Below are 24,486 nucleotides of genomic sequence, written 5' to 3'. Positions count from 1 at the left end.
TCAGCTGTCTTCTGCAGTTCTCTAGTCTGATAAAAATAGGGACAGTCATGCTTATTTATCTAACTCGAAACAGTGCCATGATGGATTAATTATTTAGATAGCACTCAGAGTGCTATCCAAATGCTGCTTATTCATGTTTTCCCCACTGCAACAATATATCTTCATCACTAATAATTAACTGCTAATTACTGTTGCCAAGAATATCATAGTGGTGTTTACCACCTTGTTTTTAATCTCAGTACAGATGCCTACTTAAAAGTTATGTAAATATATGGAATTACAGTACATTTTTCTAATGACCCTGCTACGTCTGAGCTTGATCCTATTCAATTGTGACTAGAGTAATGGACAGTAAAGATGACCTTCTGTAGAGCTATATAGACAGTTTCTATTGTATTCTCGACACTTAAATCATGAAACGTGAAGAAGCCATTCTAAGCAGGATACAGCTGGGTTGAAGGACTGCTGATGCCAATTATGCTTTGTACATAATAATGCACATTTTACCTATTTGGAAAAAAATTCACATTTATTTACTGTCAAACAGGTGTTAAACTTTACACTGGATATTAGTGATGGGCTCAATATTAACAGGTTTACACAAAGGGATGAAAAAAGCAGAATTTTGTTGAAACAATTTACATTTCATTAGATTTTTATCATAAAATAAATTAATTACTAAATATAGGCAGAAGGAATATGGAAGAGTAATAGTTATGTTTTATTTATTTTTTTAAAGGACAGGCACCTTTTATTCACGAGAAAGCTTGTGAGAAGTGTCCAGTGTCCCCTTTACCCCTTACCACCCAACCCCGATTAAAGAATGAACAGGGAATTGAGTTACAATCTTTGTTAGCTATACCAGATTTGTGCAAGGCTTGGCATAATTGGCTTCTAAAACAATTTTCTCCCCAAATTATGTTTTTTGGCAATAAAAATTCAAAACGTAAGAATAAAGTCTAACTTGTCAAAGCAGAACACTGTTTACAGTGAAAAATAAGTGAAAACGGGTAGAACTTGCATTTTAAACATACTACCGTACTATGAACAGAGTGTAAGAAAAACAGCTTATAACATATGTGCAACCAAGAGCTTTTCACAATATTTTCTTCAAACTCTTTAAAATTATTTTTTAATGACACTTATATTTCAGTTGGACACAAATGTATTTATTTTACCCTAGCAATAGAACAAAATATAATTTCTTTAGCCATTTTTTTCATGAGAACGGTTCATTGTACAGTTGAGGAAATATATGAAATAAGGCCTGTGGCTTGATTGCTAGTGGTTAGACATGTATTCAATCTTTGCCCTAATGGAAAAGATTTGCAGTGAACTGCAAACTGATGCAGAATATCTCTCCTGCTTTTGCAAGTCTTGTCAGGAAAAGTAAGGTACAGTAAATTTGTCCCACAGGATTTTAGAGCCTACGCCTTGTATATAATACAATGTAGGCCTAGGAAAAAAAAATGGTGCAGCCATATTTACAAATTTAGTTCACAAACTGCTGCAGTAAAATGGCTGGAAAGTGTTTATTTCTCTTTTTTTTTTCACAATTTTGTTAAATTCAGCAGCAGAAGATATCTTAAAATACCTTGTTGGTATTTCTTTTCTTTGTAACAAATAATTCATTTTAGTATACTCTGTGTATATACAAAGTTTTTGTTTTATAAAAATTCACAGAACTGCGAGGTCCAGTCATCCCCGTTACTGGAGAACCACAGCGTCAACAGAATTGTCTCTTCAAGCAGATATGAGGGAGCCTGCATGGGGCCAATTAAGTCTTTTTAATACTTGTACGTGGCCTTTAATATTTCTTTGCTACACTATTAAAGGCTTGTCACGAGTTGCATTTGTCCTTCTCTAACATCCCCTTCTGGAATACATCCTTCCTTGTTAATGGGAATTATATAGCCGTCGCTATTACCCCTGCTGATCTGATAGTACATCTGAAGCTGATGTCCAGCTCCTAGGTTTGGCATGCTCTTGTAGTAAATGTCCTCATTTTCACTCCTCCTGGAGGGAGAGAGATCTTCTTCAACGTCGGGGCTGCTCTCTGGATACGGAGAGTCTCTGAGATTGGGCATGCTCGTGTAAAGAGAGTCTCTGTTGGGGGACTGGAGGTGGTCGTCAGCCTCGGCTGTCAGCTGAGAGACGTAGCTGTCGGTTCCCTCGGTCTTCACTTTCTTCTGGGGCTGGTACAGAAGGGAGTGAGTCCGCTGAGGAATGAGTGGGGCCTCCAGCTCTTTGTGGTGGAGCTCCAGCCCGGGGGCATCACTGTGCATCAAAGATGAGGCATCTGCCACGATGGCGTCATCTTCGCTACTGCTCCCGCCGATCACAGCTTTGGCTGGTAGCGTGCGCTCCAGGTTGTGGTTCTTGCTGCTGCCCCGCAAGTTGTTGTGCACTAGTTCTGAAATGATCATTTTCTCAAAAGCAGTATCATTCAGGCTTAGTCCACAGTCTACAACTTGCACGCTGTCGTTATAGTCTCCATTGCGCAATGAGTAGCTGTTGTTGAAATTACCATTTAGCGGTAGAGTATCCATGGCACTTGTATCCCTGGCATTGTTCAGTGAATGTCCTGAAACAGAAAAGGACAGCTCTGGTTATTGCCTGATGGGCTTTTTAGCAACTAGTATTTTATTTTTTTTTTAAACAAAATTCTTTAATGTAGTTCAGGACAAAGTTGTACTTGGAAGTAAGACTTGAGAAAAGTTAGGTTACTGAACATTCCCAAATGTAAACAGTTGCACACCTTATAGGAAAGATGCATTTTAAAAATAGTGACGTGTATTTCCTGAGAGGAATAGTGGCACTTTAATTTCTTAATTTAGTGTCAATTCTGTGACTCTTCCACAAGGAACTGTTCACTCCATGCCCTTGCATATGTAATGCAAAGCAATTCATTTGGAAACATCTATGTTTTGAAGTACACCACCATGATTTAGAAAAAGAAAATTAACAGAATTTGTCCTAAACGACACTAAATTAAAAAGGAATTAGATCACAGACATAACTGAAGGTAAATGTACAACATAAACCCACGTAACTGGCAAGCAACTACTTTAACAACATTTCTAACATTTTTTTCCTTTTTTTTTTTTTTTTTTTTGAGATGAAGTAAAGAAAAGAATGAAAAAAATGGATAAATACAAAGAATTTATGTTAAACAAGGACAGCCATCTTTCACACTACAGGGACCAGGGCCCACAAGCACCATCCAACAACACGATAGACAGCAGGTGGAATGACTCACTTTGGACAACTCACATCATGTCTGTCTGCTCAGGCTATCTGGCCTAAGAGTAGCTGATATATAAAAGAAAGTAAAATGATTTATTGTAACATGATGAAGAATTACTGAGCTTCTCAGCAACTTAGTCAGAGCAAGGGTTCAGCAAATTAGATTACTAAGCAATAACAGCTTTTCTTTTCCCACTTAATGTAATTTTTTTGCACTAATATTCTGTCTGCCAACAATGGCCCCAGGCTTCTAAAGGTCAAAGTTTGCCTGCAGTCTGCATCAGTCACAGTGACAGCGCTGAATGAACCAGAATAGTTAATTAAGAGTTAGGCCCACAGTTACCATGGGCATGGAAGTCAAATGCAGAAATGTTAGGAATTTCTCTAAGTATGGGTCACAGAAATTAAACCAAAGAATAAATATTAGTTGTGGAATGGGAAGAGGAAATCAGCCATGGCTGATATCTCATAGCTGCTGGAGGAATGACAGATTGGGTAAGTCTGCTGGAAACATGAAAAGAAGTTTAAGGGGGGGGGGGGGGGGGGGGCGGGGAAATGAAGTCTTATGATGATTAAGGTCTTTATGCTTTTGGTTTTGGCTTTTTTTTTTTTTTTGGTAACACAATAAAGAAAAGGTTTTCCTATAGACACAAAGACATGTAAACTATGACAGCACAGTGCTTCCCAAGCAAAGGAAAAAATAAAAAAGAAATAAAACTTTGAAAGAAATTAAACAGTCTGAACCATGGAAAGTCAGATGGTTAGAGCATTCCCAGAAAATCACTTTATCTACAGATATGTCTGGAAGTAAAGAAGAATGGAGTGACTTTACTGAAATGAGTCTGACCACTGTGAGGCTGCTGCATTATATGCAAGGCTTGGAGGAGTATAAGAAAAAAGCTGTTTTGGAAAAGATTATACATTTTCCCTTTTTTTTTTTTTTTTTTTTTTTTTTATAATTAAAGCTGCAGCTTATCCTAGAAAATTCAATCTTCTCTGGAAATATTGTTTTCAATTAAAAAGTAATTGCATTTTCTCATGAAAAGATTTTTGTCTTCAACTTTAAAAAATAGAGTAATAATTTCCAAATAAATTCTGAATAATTTGCAAATCATTTTGTATTTGTGTTATTGTTAACTCCTCTCCATGTGTACTCATTTAAACAGTGATGAGGGTTGTTTGAAAGGTCTCTTTAAGCTTTGATTAAACAACTTTGTAGTTTTGCAATTTCATATATGTTCCAAGATTTTTCTTGCAATGGATTTAGCTGCGCAGAACATATGGCATTTATAAAAGTAGACAACACATGGACCACATGCTGGCATTCATTTCCCTCATGAAAGTGATTTAATTCTATAATTTTAATTCTCTTTTCTTCTGCTAAACAGATACCAAAATATATCTGATAATCCAAAATGAGTTTTCTATTATATACAGCAGTTAAGCATGCTAGAATATATTCAAATTGGTTTGATGAGGCAAATTTTGTTGCCCATGATCAGGTAATTCATTTGAAATCTTTCCATAGCCTGTAGCAAGATTACTGTGGGAATGTAAAAATATGAGTAAATTGTTAAGCATTTCTGCTTGACACTGCTTTGGTTTTAAACAGCAAATTATTTCAGCATTGCATAACTTCTGTTACCAACAGGGTTTGCTACAGACCACATGTTGTTTCCCAAAAAGCAGTATGCAAGTACTTTTTGAATGTGGAAACATCTCATTTGCAAATTGTGAACCACTTGCCCGCTGAGTCTACTTCATGACCACTAGTTATGTTTTAATTGTGCCCATTAAAAATCATGCTGAAAAAATTTACATTTGATAGGCAAAGTTAAGTTTTACTCCCATACTTGTCTCTCTGTAGGTTGCTAGAGGAAAGCATAAGGAAAGTAAGAAAACAAGAGAATGAAAATAGAAACTACAGTTCAGTTAAAAAGGAAACTTGAAATAAAAATTGGAAACAAGGTTTTATGAGCTCTTTATCAAGATCTATCGTTCCAGTTGTACTAAAGTGATCTTATGACTCAATCAAACAGTAACTGCTAGATATTTACTGATGAATTGCACCGTAGTTAAAAAAAGCAACTAGATAATGTAACAACAAAATGTTAGGTAAGTGATGACACCCTTTATTCCTGCAGAACTAAACTGTTCTAACTGTTAATCTCAAGATTTTCCTACAGGAAAATGATCTACCATAAAGCTGCACTATACTATAGAGCTGTTTGACGCTGGATACAATTTTCTACACTGGGGTATCCAAAGGTGTCAAAGATGCCTTGCGCTGCTTTAGTGTCTCATCTGTTCCATAAGCAGGTTTTTCTCAGCAAGCTTTAGAGTCAACCTTATATTGCATAGACATGATACCTCTAAGTGATATATATCTTGAAGATGGGCTCTCAGACCATGTGGTGTCAGTCCTGTAATAGTATATTAAGATTTATGCCACCTGTGTTAAAAACATGGATAATTATTGGTAAATACTGTTATGGCAAAGGCATTACTATAATATAGTGCAGTTTTACAAGCTGACATTGGCAATACTGTATTTCTCGAACTGACAGAAATTCAGAATGTACAGCTACGGTATTGCAACTTGAGTTTCTATCTAGGGAAAAGAAGGGATTTGCAGCAAGCCAAGAAAAGCGTTTTTATTCAGGAAGTAGAAGCACACCTGGTGAGTTAAACACAGGAGCTGAAGGGGCATTACATACAACTGTTTCAGCGAGCAATGTGTTATAGGGGTTGTTAGTGCCGTGTGGTCGAAGAAGAGGGTTTGTTAGTAGGTAATTGCCAGTCATTCCTAAAGCAAAAGAAACAGAAAAAAATGTCAGTTCTTTAATTTTAGGCTGACAGTTTCAATAAAGAGTATTTTTTTATTCATCATGAATCATGTAGGACTTGTCAAATGTAATTCAGCTGAAAATTTCTGAATGTATTTGAGCTATGTATTTGAAACGGGAGCAGGAAAATACAGTTAGATTCCAGTAATTCACAGGTGCTGTCCAAATCCCCAAAGTAAACATCTCATGAGAGTGACATTTACTAAATGTATACAAAATCACTGTTATACAAGAATAGCAATTAAATGTGTAGAGATCAAGGTACTACGTAAAGCTATTATAACTCTAAAAATGATCATATGGAACACTTCTGTCCAGAATTGAGAGAACTGAATTTCTCGAACTGAAAGGTATTGAAAAATCTCTTATGACAGGATCAGAGCTGTTATTCACTTTATTAAAAACACATGGGTAGTGGAAGGGAAATGCTGTTTTCAAACAGACAGTGGATAACAAACTGCAAGAAGCATATCTTAGTATATGCAAAAGTATGCATGCTGAGGGGAAAGCAAAATATTTGCTCTAAGAAATCAGAGCATTCACATTTTCTCCTGGGACATTCATGCTGCAAATTCATCTGCCAGGTTTTAAAAAAGAATTCCTTGAATGACAAATTTTCTTTAAACAATCAGTTTACAAACAATGTAAGATGAAGCAAAACATTACATGAACAGATTTTTTTCAAACCTATTCTACATGTTAATGCAACACCATTTAAATAATTTTTGGAATAATGACACACACAAAAAAATCAGCGTATTTTGAGAAATTATTAAAAACTCGATTAATCTCTGATTTCTAGCTACTAGAAGAAAAATGGGTTGGAATAATGACAAAAAAGACCCCCAAACACACAAAATGCTGTGATTTAAAACTTACTTTAAGCATTTCATCAAGGTAAAATTCCCCTTTCTTTTCTATTGCATTGCACAGCAGTATATCAGGATCAGCGTATTACAGACCCAAGAACAACTAAAGAGCCAGCTATATTTTTATAGTATGGGTATTTTTATCTGGCAAGGAATAGACAGTATATATTCCAAATATTAATGCTGCTGTACTACCACAGATACTTGGTAGCAGAAAATCTAAGATTCAGAGAATTACTGTCTGATTACGTTAATCTTATTTGAAAGGTTGTATCAATGAACAACTAAAAAGGTTTTATCATAGCGTTTTTCATTTGTAATGTATTTATTACTAAAAATACTAACTGAAATATATTTTGCTTGTGGTTGGGTTTTTTTGTGTGCTACGTTTAAGCTTCGTTAAAATTATTAGCTGTAATTTATAGTTAAGAAAACTTTTTTCAGTCCAATTTTTTTTTGCCACCTCTAAAAGCTTGATTTTTATTTTAAAGGAAAAATGACACTTTCCATTAATTACTAAACTACCCTTATATGTATGTATCACTGAGGTAGTGACCATATTGTAATTGAATAAAGAAGATACCAATTTTTCTAATCATGGCAGAACATCTCCAGTGACTTGAGACCGGAGCTCGAAACAGGGAGAAGCTTTCAAGACCTCTTTTCAACTCTGTATTAACTGAGGGTGCAGCGTGGTTAGAGCAAACCTCAGGAGTCAGAGACATCAAATTATGGTGAAATCCCAGACTTCTACGTCTAGTGTATTTATGGGATTTTAATAAGACATTGGAAGGGAATATACTTCTTTCTTGGGCATGAAAATGACACATTTTCTACTAAGGAGAAATTACTTAATTTTGATTTTACCAGAGGAACATACAAGATTCAGATGGGGGGAGCAGCGAGACACCCAGGTCTTACCGACTTTCTAGATGCCAAATAGCAAAAATAGAATCATGCCTTCTGAAATCTTTTATTTTGCAAAATACCACACATTTTACTTTCAAAATGAATGTGAGTTAAGTACATGTCCCTGCTACCAAATCTTGAAAAAAACCAAGGGAGGACAATTTGCAAGTTGTGGTTCATGAGGGCTTTACGGCACCCCTGACACTAGTGTATCTTCTGATTGAAACTTTCTGAGTTGAGCAGGAACTGGTCCCAGTAAGATCAGGGCTACGTGTTCTTCTCCTAGGAACGTGGGTGGGAGAACAGGCTTTGAACTTGGCTTGCAGAGCGCAGTCTTCCCTCCACTACTAGCTCAAACTGCCTTAAAAAAACACGGCGGGGGGATGGGACAGGAGAAAGGAAGGGACATTCTGCCTCAGTTAATACCTTTGACTTCTAACTGGACATGAGAATGAGGTTACAGATTTCAAAGTCTATGTGAGCTGAGAAATTTGGAGGTTTGGCTTCTCTGTGCCTGAAAATCTGGATTCTATCCCGTGTGACAGATACGATGTTCTTTGAAATAGAAAAGATAAATGCTTTACAGACATCTTTTGCATAGAAATGATATCAATTAGATTTCACTGGGAAAATTTCTGCACCTAAAAATCATAGTCAAATATGCATTAAAATGTTACTGCACTCATATTTCTGTTTCAGATTTAACCTATAAAGGTTAGGAAAGATTTAAAATTATGATCTTGCTTTTAAGTTAAATTATTGATGAAACTTATTTAAATACATTCCCACGAATGGAGAAATTCAACTTCTATAGCAGGGGGCCAGTTGAGTGAACACGGTTTTAAAATGTGCTGGTGGATGACTTTAAAACTCTGCTTTTAGAAAACATCTGTTCCAGAATTTATTTTTTTTTTCAAAACATTCTTTTCAATTATTCTGTGTTAAATGATATTAAATCTGTATAAAATTTAAGGCTTCTAAAACTGAAATGTTCCCAGTGACTGACCTTGATTAAGTGTTGAAGTGCTGTTGATGTCACCTGAGATAAAAGACGATTCAGATTGTTTTCTCACAGTGTCATTCCACATCCTCCTTATACGACTCTGTTAATATAAAGCAGTGAGGCAGAAGCATAGTAAGTTAAAAAAAGATTTTTTTTTTCCTACTCACATGCTATTATGGAGAATATTTGTGTTTATTTTGGCCTCAAGTAAGCCATTCTTCTAGCACATAGTGAAACTTCTTCTTATTAAAACTCTAATTTATTAAATTTCATTTAGATGAAACATGACGGTATAAACCTTCCTATAAACCAGCCCCTAATTACAAGAAAAATAAGGTGTTTGCATTAGACCAAAGTAAAAGGAAATGTTTAAAAAGAAATCAATTCTACTCTGCAGAAGTACGTATTTGCCATCTAAATGATAATAATGAGAAGACAATTAGTGCTTCTGATTGGAACACATCTCAATAGGCTTTTTATAAATAAGGTTAATTAAAAGCTGCTGTCATATTCTTTGTTACCTGAGTGCCAGAGGAATAGCGAGCACTAGTTCTTGTTGTTGATGCCTTCACTGAACTGTGGGGACTCTCAGTTGGTAGTCCACCACAGCAGTAAGAATGTCGGAAGCATTTGCCATATTCCTTACGTACCTATGGGGGGGGGCGGAAAAAATTACTTAGCACAAAAAATAGTCTTTAATATCTCTGCTGGCAAAAAACATATGAACCTTGCATTGGAACTACTCACACACTTTTCAAGCAAATAGATAATTCTTGTCTGTTGAATTGTTGGCCATTAGCAGAATCAGGTATTCTTCCCTACTTAGCAGCAGCATTATCAGCTATCCAGGATTTCTGAACAAATTATTTCCAAGGTATCTATGCACTTCATTTAGATGTGCCTGAATAATCATTGCTGAGTTATTTATGGGATTATTTTTATTTCATCTTCATACTGTAGATTAATATAGTTACGTTTACCTGAATTGAATGCTGGCTGAAAATAGTCCCTTTTATATGAGCTTTTGTTGCAGAAACCATAGAAAGCCTATCTTCCCATCCCAGCACGCAAGAAGAGCTGAGGTAACTAGCATTTGCACTGCTTGGTACTGCCCATTACGGTATCCCTTCCAAGAAAGTGTGCAAAGCCTGCAATGACTATAAAGGCATTTTCATATAGAGTTACTCGTGTAACTCAAACAGCTGCTAGTTTGTATGGTCCCACCTGCTTTGGGATTGTACAAAGCTCACAAACGAGACTGCCCCACTCTAGGCAGAGCACCAGCTATGCTGGTGGAGGCACTGCCAGTGTTCCAGAGTCAAATTTTAAACTGTAAAGGCTGGGAAATGAAGCGTCTTTCACTTTTAGGACCAAAAAATAAAATCTTCGTTACTGTCTTTGCTGAACCTAGAAATTTGAATATATATGAGATTTCTGTCTGTATGAGCAACAAAACTAATTAATGGCTCCAGTATTTGGCCTCCATTTATTCACATTCTGTTTCCAGTGACCTGCTGGAAACTTTAGTTTTGCAGTTCATGTGTGTTAACATTTGTCATGAAAGTAATCAGGATTAATTTACAGAGCAGCTAATTCGCTCATATTTGGTGACTGCTACACTGACTACTATTTTTGGTAACAGAAGAGTGCATATGCATCTCAGCAGCAGGACAGCATCAGTGAAAGGACACAGTGGACAGAATTTGTAAAGATGTGTAAGTCTAAACTCCTAAATCTTCCAGCAGATACTTGGGAATCTAAATGTCTCTTCTACATCACTGAGACTCCTAAGTTTCTGGGAAAAGTGGGATTTCAGCTAACCCGGAATTCTGCTTAACCTATGAATACACAGGACAGAAACTAAGTTATGTTTATGTAAAAAGGGAAGAGGCGAAAATGCAGAAAGCTAATAGTGTGGATTTACACATGCCATGTGCTGTTTTCAATATTACAAGAATTTTACTCATGGAATGCATACTTTGACGTTTCTATAAACCACAAGGTTGAAGAAAATTTGAATAATTAGTGCCTTAACTTCAAGCTAGGGACAATATCTCATCTTTTTGTAAGAGTATATGGTAAATATTTTAAGTGAACCCCTATCTATATCAGCACAAAAGACACATAAAAAAAAAACGAAAACAGAAATGCACAGATGTAGAATTATGATCTTTAACTCTGTAGTCTGAAAAATGTAAGTCTATATATATCTTCACTAGATGGTATAACACCTAAGAAAATAAATTCCTGAACACTAATGGATATTAAATGCTCCGAACCACTACACAGTAGAGACAATACAGTCAAAACTGTATTTTTACCCAAATACCACCCTCCAGGGCTGGTTTTGCCTAATGCCTATATTGCAGTGAATGTACATTATCTGTCAGTACTGCGCATTCCGCTGTCATTATTTCTAAATTATAGCTTGTTGGAAACTGATGGAAGCAACAGCACTATCATCTTGTCAGAACTGGAAACATAATAGTTTTCACTTTCACAATTCTATTTCTCTGTTCAATTTAGTGACCAACTAGTAATAACAGAATAAAAAGACTACATTAGCTATGCAGACAGAGGATAGGATGATATCCAGTCAAAGGCATCAAAACTTAAAAATCTTAAATGGCAGCTTTAACATTCTTTCAGGTATAAACCTTACTGCTCTAGGTTATGCTTTTTCACACTTGACTGGTACTTTAATATTGCTTTTTGCTGACTCTGCTTAATATGAAAACAATGCGCAGCTGTAAAAAGAAATAAAAAAGGATCTGGTTTTGATTTTCAAGTCCAATACAAGTAGTAGAAAGGGCAACATTATCTGAAACCCTAATCTAGAAATTATTTGCATTTTGAGAATGTTTGCATTTTCTTCCCTCTCTTCTTAGGCCCAATCTCCTCTCTAAGTGCGCTTTTGTTCTCTCAAAATGAGTGCCACGTTCACCTAGATAAAATTCTTTCTGTCTACCAGATCTTTTCCTAAAACATGGCTGAATGCCATTGTCTACACCAAATTTAGAGACGCTGATACTGTTAGAGCTGATACCGCTGAGAACATGCAAGAATGTGATTTTTGTACTTACACAGCAATGCTTTATCCAATGGTCTCAAACCATTTTATAAATATCAGTTAATTATGTCTCTGGTGAGCTAATTATAATGGGAGTTAATAATTGCTAGGTCTCCAGCCTAAAACTGGTAAAAATATTTAGAATCTAAATATTGCAACTCGGGTATTTCCAAACGCAGGATGTACTGCATTTTACGTTAAGGTTTTTTTTTGGCGGGAATTTTTGGCGTTTACCCTTCCCCTCAACTCTCTTTACTTTCATTTGCCATGCCTTCTAACACAGGCTATGAGCTTTTTTCTTTTGTCCTTCACTGAAGCTCCTCTAAGGCATCCTTGGGAGCAGTCCCCACCCTCGGTCTGGAGAAGAGAAGGGGTGCAGGGAACCCAAAGACAATCCCACCCAGCTGTGCCCTTCACCTCCTTCTCTCCTGTTTGCTCCTCTCCCCTGCAAGCTTTCTCTCTCCCCAGCAGATCTGCTCGTTCTGGACCCCTCTGCTCCCGTCGGGCAAAGGGGAGCAGAACTCATTTAGCACATCCCGCTCCCGAGGGAAGGCTCTTGCCAGGGAATTCCAGTTTTTCCAATTAAGAGCATGAAGCTGTTGGATTGCTGGGGGAGGCAAACATTTGGGAAAAAAGTAGTCAGGCTGGCATCTTTGGAAAACTCTCCCCTAGCATTAATGATACTTTTTTCTATGGTATGTTGAAGTTCATAATAAAATTAATTTTTACATCTCACTCAATTTTGTAATGAACGAGCACTCACAGTACAATCCCTGCCTATCACCTGTAGCTTTATGTGGCAGCTTAATGGGATCTCAGGAGAAGTCCTCTGCCTTGATCTGAGAAAGAGAGTTTCCAGGCTGAGATGGGCTGATACTGTAAATGATCTGTTGTTTGCAGTGCTGCAGTGGAGGCAGGATTTATTTCATGTGCACATAAAAGACTTCTGGCTGTTAAGTCCAGGCTAAGATGTACCACATCACCAATGTTAAACAGTACATCTTCTACAGTAATTTTCTTCCCAAAGCCTCAAAACTTTTCAAGTCCAGGTTGGAAGTGGTGCATCCATTTTAAACCCGGCCAGGCCACAGCGCAGTTACATCACTCCCACAAGCACACACAGCAAGAGTTGCTTTTGAATCCTTGTCCCCTCCTCAAACTACTTCAAAATACTCCAGTTCGTGACACTGCTATTTTTTCCTCTATTTTTTTTATGAAATATAGGTGGTATTTTTAAGGAGTTAGGGAACACGCATCTGTGTTTTCAGTAACTTACTTTCTTCTGAAGGGCACAATGAAAGATGAAAATAAACATTCCTTGGAAAGCATTAAATACTGTGAACAGATACGTCATCACAACAGTCCCCTCATTGATAAACAGCAGACCAAATGACCATGTTAGGCCAAGGAGACACAGGAGAGCAAATGCACCCAGGACCCAGGATCTGTAAAAGAAAATTAATTTTAGTAACATTACTTCTGAGAATGCACGTCACCAAATCCAATATTAACATTTCAGTTCCTGCAGTTGACTTTTACTAGGTTCATATTCAAATGTAAAAATTCCTTGGGTTTAACCTTTTATCTATTAAAGAAAGAACAATTCCATTTAGTACTCTTAGTCTCCAGTGAAAGCAGAAAGAGTAGATATGACCTTTTTCTTTCTCAAGAACTGCATAGGATGTCAAAACTATTTTGAAATGCAGAAGTATAGCAGAAGCCCCAGATACTCCATTGCTTTATCTGCTTTTAGAAAAGAGATTGATAAATCTGGCTTAGCCACTAATCACACCATAGATTTTAAACAGTGGTGCTACCATATGACACCAAATAATGTTAATACAAATGCACAAAGGTTAAACAGCAGATTAAATGCCTAGAGCCCAAATCTTTAATGCTTCGATAAACTCAGCTAAACTGAAGCTAGATGATCTAACTTCCGCATGAAGAAACCCTGCTGAAATGTGACAAAAATATGGATATTGCTCTACAGAATAGTCTAAAAAAGATTCCATCATGAATAGGTTAAGGAAAAGGAATTGTAGAGAACGGCACAGAATGAAAGGGAAAGGGAATTTAGTCAGTGAATTCCACATCTAACTAATGATCTTACTTGATAAATGGCTTATTATCTTCATAGCTAGAAAGCATTATAAGCAGAAAAGAGAAACAAAATTATTAGACAGAATTGAAACAGAAATTAATAAGAGCATTTTTAATTGTCTACAAAAATTAGTCAAAATTAGGAAATTCAAAATGCAGAGGCAAGCAATTTAAAATTATAAAGGCATATAATAGTTAAAAATTCTTTAGCAAATCAGGTATCTCAAGACTAGTTAATTAAAATTAAGGGAAATCCACAATATTGACCGAGTTTGTAAAGTTAAAAATCATGCTAGAAATTTGTTAATGTAGGGTTCTATCTTACCCAGGTAAGTCCGTATTATAGTAGCCATCACAAACACGGTAATTACTGGTGTGGATGAGAAGACAGAAAGAGGAAAAGGAAGAAAAGAGAGAGATGCTAAAGATTAGCTCTCTCTCTCTCATCATGCAACATGCAATGAAGCTGATACTGACCTATCTAGAACATCTGGTTCACAATGTTAGCCTTACTGAAAATCTCCCTTTCCCATTTTCAACATTCAAAGCAAACCTGTAAGACCCTTTCACATCCAACCCTCAGTGTTAGAAAGTTGCACCATCCCTTCAGTGTTGATCCCAAAAACCTCTAGTACAACATAAAGCTATACAGAATACAGTAAAAGACTATCTAAAGAAGCAAGAGCTGCCAAAGCCTTGTTAATTATATAACACTTATATTACTCTGCAAAAGGGATACTGGGATACTGCAGTACAGCACCATGATAAAGTAAACATTTGTTAAATTAGCATGAAAACAGCAGATAATCTTCAAGTTAACAATAATAATAGAGTCAATTCTCTTGGGAGAACAGGATTACGAGTAGAAACTGCTCAGAATCCCTAAATCAAAAAGTCATTTAACAAAACAAACTTAATATAATCATATCAGCCATGCAAACAGGAACATCATTTTTGAACTGCATTTTAAATGCAAATGAAATTACTACAGTGCTGTGGCATTTCCGTGAAACAGTTTCTTGGCACTAGTTCCAGGCTGAAATTATCTAATTTTGACCGGCGTTTGTGACATTACAGCAACAATGTGACGAAAGCAGGATTGGCTCTGTTTGCTTCTAATTGACATCTGCAGTTGCTGGGAGACAATGGCATGTGCTCCTAATGGAGAGTAGCTTTCAATCAGTTCAGCAATCAGAAAATAATCATAGTTCTCATACTTGAACACAAAGCACTTACTTAATGTTTTCCAACCTGCTAGAGTCTGGCTTCAAAGTGTTTGAGTGCTTCACCATTTTGCACAATGTGATCACCAGGAAGATAAGATTCAGCTGTCAAAACAGATAAGAATGAAATTAAACTACTTCAAGTAATAGGCTGGATAATGATGATGTTACAGACTAAACAAAAACCCCGTAGTTTATTTTCAAATATGTAGTGAAACTGGGTAACTGTATCAGACAGGCTGTAAAAGGTGATTGCAAATACGGAGGAGGGGGAAAAAAAGTTAGAAGTCCTTGTTTCACTTAATTTTCCAAATTTACCACATCATCCTGAACCACCGTATTTAGCTCATGTCCAGCACTTGTCATTGTCAAGTCTATCTCTGTCTTCCGGCATGTTGTGCTGGGTCCCCGTTGCCCTTTGCCTGTCACCTCTGGCCCTGTTCCCCATCTCACTGCCTCCCTCCGAGGACTATGGTTACCCCTTTAGTGTACTATACTAATTGTCTTTTTATCACCCCATCCTGCTTCTGGAATGTTTTTCGCTTTTGCTGGTTTTTTCCCCTTTTTTTTTTAATTCCCTTTTGTTCTCACAATCCCACAGGGGTCTTGAAAACGGCTTAAATGTAACTGAAGAAAAAGAGAAAAAGAAGAAGAAACACAAAGATGTAGCAAATCCACCAAACTTAACAGTGCCACAGACATATGCTGGTGGTGCACCCTCCTACTGCCCTCTTTCCCTTTGTAGTCTGGATTCTGTCGAAGTGAGACTGCGTGCCACCTGAAGACAAGGACTATGCTGTCTTATTCTTGTGGTGTCGTTCATATAGATAACACTGGGGAAGATACTGAAGGTAATTTTTTATAGTTTTCCTACTGTGAAACAGAATCACAGATATCAAAGATACTAGGTGCCTTTCTCCTATTGATTTCAAAGCATGGGAAGAGCGTAGGTAAGCCAAATACAAGGATTTGTATTGTCTGCAGAATATGGGTATACAGCTAATTTGAGCAATTAGTATGTGCTGTCCTACATCATGAAGACAATTCAAATAAAATCATATGTTTGAAAACAGTAGAAGCTATGTCCTTTCAGGGAGAAGACATACATCCTTATCTACTAGTACAATGGTCCACAAGAACTGATAGCTAAGAGAAGATGGGAGAATATGCTTGGACACCCTTATAAGACATATATTAGACAGATTATAACCCCATTCTTACAATCTGCTGTACATATCTGCAACTGGTTACTGATGGAGAATGATCAAGCCCAGTCTCTCATTCTGGGGAGCCTTTGGTTTGAGAGAGCGTCAAAATCCTCACAATTTTTGTAACATTGGGGATACCAGTTCATACCAGATGTGTTCCTACAGCTCTGCCACAATGGTCAAAAATGTCACTCAAATCCTAATGAAGAGCAGGTCTTAACCATCTCAAAAAGATGAGTATTTTGAAGGCTCTGATCAAAGTCTGTTAATAAGGACATGTATTATAGAAAGAATTCCTACTGCTAAGGGCAATCAAGTTATCACTGCTGCTGCTGTCCCCAAATCAGGAATGACAGTATGAACTATAATGCAGTTTTCAACACCAGAACAGTGTTTGGCAGCTTTTGACCTCATCAGTCCTGATTCAAAGTAAAACATTTTTACAGTTATATCTTGAGATTAATACAAAAAGTGTATGTGATACAAATAACAAAAATAAACTTTTATGACTTATTTCTGTCTGTGTTTCAAGAACTGACAGAAAATACTTGACCTTTAAGTGGAGGTATGTACACGGTATAAGTTAAGCATGATTTCCATTGCTGCAAAATGTAATCGAAATGTCAGTATCTCATGACCCTGATGATTTTTTATGATTCTTATAGGTAAAGACTAACCAGTTGAGAAACACTTCATGATATCATTGTGATCATTTTGTTCCTCTTATCTAGGTTTCCACTGTACTGCATAAGTTCCCTGGGCGAGAAAACAAGTTGCTTCTCTCCCTGGCCTTTGCACCAGACAGAGGATGGGAATCTGTGCATGAGCTGACCCTCAGTTTCTTGCCTGCGCAGGCAGACTTTCTTCTTCTGTATTTGAAAAAGTTCCTTGCACATTTTGGTAGTGACATAGCATGAACTTCTCCAGCCTGCTTAAAAAAAATGTAACTTTAATTTACTTTTTGTGAAAACAAACAGATTAAGAGCTAGGAGACATGCCCCATGCCAATCCTAACACGTAAATCAACTTTGACTGCAACCTATGCAACGGGGAGTGCAAAATCCAGTTCAGAATAGTATTTACAGCACAGCTGGAAGCTAATCCTTGCCTAAGTAGCTACCCTGGAGTATCCTGTATTGTACTAGCAACATCGTTCTTGGATCAAAACCTCATAGATATGGCTTAGCCCATAAATGACTGCCTTATGAAACGAGGTTTTTATCCTCTGATTCTTTGTATGACTGAAGTTCTGGTTTGACATATGAAAAGCAAAAGCTTGTATTTACATACTGAGGTTCCTTTGCTGTCATGCAAGCAGACACAGCCCTACCCCAGTGCCTGAGCCAAGCTCCAGTGTAGTAAGCAGGTTTTATGTAGCTACTTAGTTCTGTCTCCATATACGTCCTTGCTGGACTAGGGAATAACTGTACACAGCAGTTTCTTAATAGACACTTTAATTCTAATTCAGGTATAGACCCCCAAAAGCAGCCCACAGAAATAATAATGCTGTATCACAGTAGCTGAAAAAGTCATTCCAAGAAAAAAAAAAGCAAAAAAGGCAAAATATTGTACTTTGAAGACCAAGTAACTGTGACAACAGAGCATATGATACTTGTTTCTCCATCACTGTGAAATACTGCAGTTTTCAGTTTCAGCAGTCAGAAGACCATGGTTTGCCACTTGTTGAAACACGCTGGCATCTCCGTTACACATTGTATCATTATCAAAATCCTATTTTGCGCGCTTACAACTACTGTAACCAAAGCTTTCTATAGATTTGCTTTTGGCTCCCTTAATGCTTTTCATTTAGAAGTTGATTGTTTTGGAGGAATGCATGAGTTAAGACTTTGGGCATCCTGCCATTTTATTACACAAGGCACTAAGCAGTGAGGGAACAGAACTTGTTGGAGAATAATTGCTTTTAGAAGGAATGGCTGAATTACTTCTCTCAGTGAGAAATATGTGGGGGGAGAAGAAAACACACCTAGTGCTTTTGCATTTGTTTGTAACCAACTTTGTATAAAGAAAGCTTCTTCAGCCCTGAGCAACCTGGTCTGAGCTCAGAGCTGAGGCTGTTTTGAGCAGGAGGCTACACCACAGATCTCCTCAAGTCCCTTCCAACCTGAATTGTTTCATGACTGTGAGGACCGAACTGTTGCTGATCTAAGCAAATGAATCTGTAGATTTTTTCCAAGCTTTACAGATGGTCTGAGTAGGACAACTTTCTTTCTTTAAGAAGAATGTTCACCGCAAACATGCAGTGCTCTGGGGTCACATAAAGGTCCACATGAATGGAAAGACAGGCTTTTGAAAGCAAACTTGTAAGAGAAAAAATGGGCCTCTGACAATGACGACTTTCTCATCACGTCATGTAACATAAAGCGCTAGTGACTGGCTGGGGCTCATCCTGACAGGTGGGCTGCATCCATCCCAAATGAACCAAAATCTGCACCTGAACAGTACCGCTCTCCTTCAATGATAATAAAAAATAATACATTGTATAAACACACACACAGCCTCAGTGTATACATCTCAAACAGTTGTGAAATTATACCCTGAAAAAGACAGTAAAATCTTTTTCATGCTGCAGTTCTGAAAATCAGACCAACACTGTTTTGAAGGCTAAAAATAAGAATTTGAAAGTCTGGTCAGGCATCAGGTTCAGATTTGAAGATTCTGCTGTGATACTGAGAGTGACAAAACACACAGTTACAGTAGGTGGAGCTATAATGTGAGATCTCTTAAAACATTAGCTGATAACAATAAGGAAAAACTTGGATTGATAGTGTTTCATTAATGTTTACACTGGGTTTTTGCTGTAATTTCTAAAATATATTATCCACTATAAGAGACAGGATACTGGATTACATATGGAACTAGCTTAATCTATGCTCTTATTTTAGAAATGTATGCAAAAGTAAAAAAAAATAAAAATAATTAGAGCACCTTTTAAAACACCAATGCCTACTTATCTCTTAATATAACAAGTGTAATTGGATAGAATGTAGTGAAAGAAAGACAATTAGAAATATATTAAAAAATAAAAAGTAACTACTTAAAAATATAAAATTTGAAGAATCTTTACGGCAATAATAAAATGCAGCACCCTGGAAGATCATGCTTATTTCATAGCCAACACACAGAGGGCCATTTCTGGTTTGGAAATCAGAAGGTACTGGACATGAAAAATGGTCTAAGTAGGAATTTTGTCTTTCTGGCACCTGAAACCTATGTAATTTTGAGAGTGGGGGTGTCTTCCAAGTCAAGTTAACCTTTTTAAAAAGTGGATGTAATAACCTGCACAGACAACTAATGGATTGGAATTAGGTGCAGGTACAGTGAATTAGTAGCCAAATAAAGCTAGATTTTGCAATAATTATGATAAATTTCCCCCTGTGAGCAATACATAAATACCATTTATCAAATGTCTACTATAGAAAGATATATGTGTGTTATTTATACACATAAGCTTACAAATACAGTCCATTTTCACATGCAGAGCTAGATTATGTGCGCATCTGTAGGTACACATCTACTGACTTTGGTGAAGTAATGCCTCAACCTGCGTGAAAAAAGAAACTTTCTTTCCTATGTTAGTGAAACAGGACATCCTAGGAACTTTTGCTTAAACAACCTGATATGTCAGCTCCATCTGCAAGAAGCAAGCTCCAGTAGCTTTGGCTGAATTAAAGTCAAACCAACATCACCCATTCCTTGGATATGAATGAATATGGATCTACACAGAAGTAAAAATACTCAGGCTTTTCTGACCACAGATTACAGGAGTGCGCTGTTTGTTTTATAGCCATGAACCTGCTCAATTGAATCACGTCCGCCTCAGCTTAGCAGCTTAAAATTCATTCCACACAGCCTGCAGTGCTGACATGGATATGATAAGACAGAAGAACAGAAACACCACTCTGAAGTAACCTAGCTGAACTGCACATGTTCTGACCCTTTTTGAACTCCCCGGAGCTTTTGTTACCTGGCAAATGCAGCTCTAAAACTGCTCTTGTATCTCCAGATCTTTGCTCTTAGCCATGCAGAAGCCTATTTCTCTCTGGGACTGGCAGCGAGAGAGGTGCTCTCTGAAGAAGGCTTCTAAATGAGTGTGCACACTGAACTCTTACTGAACTGAATTAATTATTAAAGATGCAGATGGAGCTGTCCAAATGATAAGAACAGCTCCTGACGTATCATGATCCAAGCTTTCATTAAACCATTTCAGGCATACTAATGGTTTCCCACCGCTCATTACTTACATGCTCTTTTCTCATAGATATAATAACCCTGGTGCCCAAAGGCACGACAGGCTATGGAAATAGTGAAGTTGAAAGTTCCTCAGAAGATGTACTGAGGACCTTCATACTTTCCATCCTCATTTTGTGCAGACCTGTATACAGATACAGGTGCGAAAGCTTATAAACTCACAGAAAAATTCATAAATTGAAGTAGTAAGCAATACTGTCAAAAAAGAGTTTAGGTGCATTGACACTACTATTAAACTGAGAATCATAAAAGTGATTTGATTAACATGTTAAACAGCTTATCAAGGTGAAAGTCTCATGTGCTACTGACACTAAGCAAGCTGCACTACAAATACGGCTCTTCGGTTACACTGCACATGACATATTATTTTTCAGCCATTACACTTCTCACACTTCTTCCTCCAGACTCTCTTGCTTTCTCAGTTGGGACGATTAGAGGGCAAAGCAATTGCTAGAGAAGAATTACTCCCAGGAACTGTGCTGTGATTGCTACCTGCTGTTTCATATTTTTGAAGTTGGGAATACTGCTCCCAAAGGCCTTTTGCGTCTCAGCCTAAATGATTTGCTGGAGGATAATAATGTCATGGCCAGTAAATAATAGTGAACTATGTCTGTACATGGTCAATATGATTAAATGTCCTTCACCTCTATTGTCACTCTGACCTGGTTATGAGGAAGTGAAAAAGCCATCAGCAATGCCCAAAGCTTCCCATCTGAAATGTTATTTTAAAGCAAGGGGAAGAAATAGAGGTGACTTAGCAAAATACTCCCAGTAACAATAAAGTAGAAAGCTAGACACAAAAAGCAAAATTATCACCACACAGTCAGACTTGAGGTAACTGAACTATTGGGGCATGAAACTTAGAACAATTTTCTAGTAATGATTACAACAATTGCAAGAAACAACTTTGTGTTGAATAATATTGTCTATCATATTGAAAATACCAAGTATATCTTTCAGTTGCGATTGTAGGTTTAATTAAAAAAGAATCCCTATCATCCTGAGACTTGATTTAATTTAAATGTATTTAGAATAAACTCCGTACAATTATTATGGTCTATACTTAAATCTTACAAACACTGTAATTTTTCTGATTCAGCTCATACACACATGAGTTTTGGCATTTACACCTATTTCTTTGAATATATGCCAATGAACTCAAACAACTTCTATACTGCACAACTATCTTAAGTGACTGCTCAAGGATTGAAATAGTTTTTGATATAAACAGAGAGTAAAACCAACCCAAATATATATAAGCTTATTTCAATATTGAAGATACCAGGAAGGAATAAAGTACCTACAAAAGATTGGCCGGGTATATTTTTTATAGCAAGTTCCATGATCCAAGTATCAGTTTATTTTTACATGGAGAAGTAATGTAAACTATAAGCTACAAAAAGTGTTGAAATAGTACGTCTGGTGTATAGATCTATAAAAGTCAGAAATTTCAAAATTACCCCTGATGCATGTGCTTCAGGCTGAAAAAAATAATAACGACAAAATACAATTCCTGAATTTGGAAATTCAAGGGAACTGAACTTCTGTTAACATTTCACATTTCACAACTCTACTATAAAGGCAGGGGAACAGGTAACTATTTATAGACTTTCAAAAGCACAAACCCAAATTAATTCATCCTTCCAAACTATCAGCAGTTATGAGAAAAGCTCTCTACGTACATAGGCTATGACCCCAGCATCAGCCTTCTAGAATATTTTCCAAGCATAGCCAGGCTTTAAAGATACTGAACTAGCAGAGAAACCAAGGTGAGCCAAAACGCACATCTTGCATTCACCTTCGCTCCAAATTCCTATGTTGTGCAGTGTTGGTATTATTAGTCTGAAATAACTGTGACATGTTTTTCCCTGGGCTGACAGATGACTATGTGCTTTTTACCTGAAAGAGCTCAGAGAATGGATAATTGATGTATGAACACAACATTCAATCTTAAATGGACAATGGGGCACACAGCTGTGGGTGTACAGATGGGTGGGCATGCATACAATGACTTCACTCAAATGACTGCAAGAACGTGTATATGCTTTCTACTGGTGACATAATATTCTATTATTTATACTAAAACAGATGAACTTGTATGTCTGACATACATTACATGTAGCATAAATACACACAGAAGTAGTCATGGAAAAATATGCATATGCAAATACACATACAAATACTGTGTAACTCTAATGAAATATAAGATTTATTTAATTATCCAATGCGTTAGAACACGCTTTTGAGATAATTATGTTGGATAATTAGCAGTTAAATTCTGGAATGTGTACAATAGTGACTCAATTGAAAGCAATAATAATGGTTCCTTTAAAAAAACCCCTGTGTTTAGTACTTCAATGATTTTTCATATGACTACACATGTCAATACGACCTTCAGAGTTCAAGCCATTAGGAAAAAATGGCTATGCTGAAGTGCCACCACGGCTTTGACAATTAATCATTTGGTCAGCACTCTTTAAAGATTTCTAAACATTTATATAACCATTGGTCACATTACAAATTGTTTATAAGCATTTTCATGAAATGTCTTGTGAATAAGGATGGTATTGACTGATGATATTCAATCTTTTTAACTTTGCTGTGAGGCAATCTAAAAGGAAAGGAAAAAACAAAGTTCTTACCAGAATAATAAAAGTAACAGGTCCAATGAAACTCCAGATAAAATAGTTATCTACGTGGAGCCAGCAACTATCATGGAAAAAACAGAATGAAAAGTGAACAATTGCATTAGCACCTCTGCCAAATAAATGGAAAGTGCAAAATACTTCTTAAGCTAACATTTTGCCAATAAACAATGATAAACATTGCACAGTACCACTCAGTCCTAATTTTTACAACAATTTTTCCTAACCTGAAACTCTTCTGATGAGTTCTGTTTAAAAACACTACTGAACTTGAAAATACTTCATCAGGAGTAAGAAACAAAAAAAAAACGAGCTCTCTCTCAGTCAAAAGGTTTTGTCACAGGTGCTATCATGGACTAATGAATCTAACATCAGTAAATATTTTTCACAGGTTTTCAGTGTGATCTTCAAAATCTGCTTTTAACTTTATATTATATGCAAAGGGCTTACTCTTGAGGAATAAGACAGAAAACATTCAGATGCCATGTTTTGCTGAAAAAAAATATGGTATAAATAATATGCCCCAACTGGGAGTTGAACAGTAGAGAAAGAATACATATGATACCAGACTAAATGATGTGTAAACCTATTAGGGCCAACTTCACTTAGCAATTCGTTTTTCATACAGCCCAGTTCCCTGCTGAATTGCTCTTATTTGTCTTTCATCAGTTGCAAAATCAAGCAGCTTTCTTGTAGTCAACAGTATCTTCCCATTCTGTAACTAATTTCATCAAAGGACACAGTAAACACTATTGGAAGGCAAATTCATGCCTCCAGCAACTCAGAAATGTTTTCTGTCTACCTTCTGTCACTTTCTATATATATCTGTATTTTTGTAAATAAAAGGCAGTGGCTAATTTTATTCCTGCTCTACTCGCCTGATAAAATATTATCAAAGTGAAACATACGGGTTGGAATATTGTACTGTCATAATTCAGGGTAAGAGTTAGCTAGAGGGGCAGTTGAACAAAGAGATCTAATGAAGCATTAGCTTAAAACTGGGTGGTTAGTCCTGACAGATACTTTAAGTTGAGAATTTTTACTTAATATACATTTGAGGCCAAAAAGTTATTTACTTTTTCAATTTGTTTCAGG

General features: G+C 36.7%; 1 protein-coding gene across 21 annotated transcripts in view; it reads right to left on the bottom strand.

The window, feature by feature from the left end:
* Positions 1–510: 510 nt before the first annotated feature.
* The window catches only part of ADGRL2 (adhesion G protein-coupled receptor L2), a 393,922-nt gene continuing 369,946 nt past the window's right edge, over positions 511–24,486 (bottom strand). For 5 of the 21 annotated variants that reach the window (XM_049808145.1, XM_049808146.1, XM_049808149.1 and 2 more), the window contains 9 exons: positions 23,389–23,455; positions 15,283–15,374; positions 14,372–14,416; positions 14,057–14,083; positions 13,220–13,388; positions 9,395–9,523; positions 8,877–8,973; positions 5,924–6,052; positions 511–2,584 (listed from right to left, as the gene is read on the bottom strand). In XM_049808145.1, the coding sequence (XP_049664102.1) occupies positions 1,830–2,584; positions 5,924–6,052; positions 8,877–8,973; positions 9,395–9,523; positions 13,220–13,388; positions 14,057–14,083; positions 14,372–14,416; positions 15,283–15,374; positions 23,389–23,455 (1,510 nt within the window). In that variant the 3' untranslated portion in view covers positions 511–1,829. Of the gene's footprint in view, positions 2,585–3,259; positions 3,313–4,570; positions 5,118–5,923; positions 6,053–8,876; positions 8,974–9,394; positions 9,524–13,219; positions 13,389–14,056; positions 14,084–14,371; positions 14,417–15,282; positions 15,375–23,388; positions 23,456–24,486 lie in introns of those variants that run through there. The other 16 variants (XM_049808153.1, XM_049808165.1, XM_049808155.1 and 13 more) reach the window with 12 other exon arrangements.

This window comes from Accipiter gentilis, chromosome 8, assembly GCF_929443795.1.
Source record: "Accipiter gentilis chromosome 8, bAccGen1.1, whole genome shotgun sequence".
Lineage (NCBI taxonomy): Eukaryota > Metazoa > Chordata > Aves > Accipitriformes > Accipitridae > Astur > Astur gentilis.
This window is presented reverse-complemented; position numbering and strand designations above follow the sequence as displayed.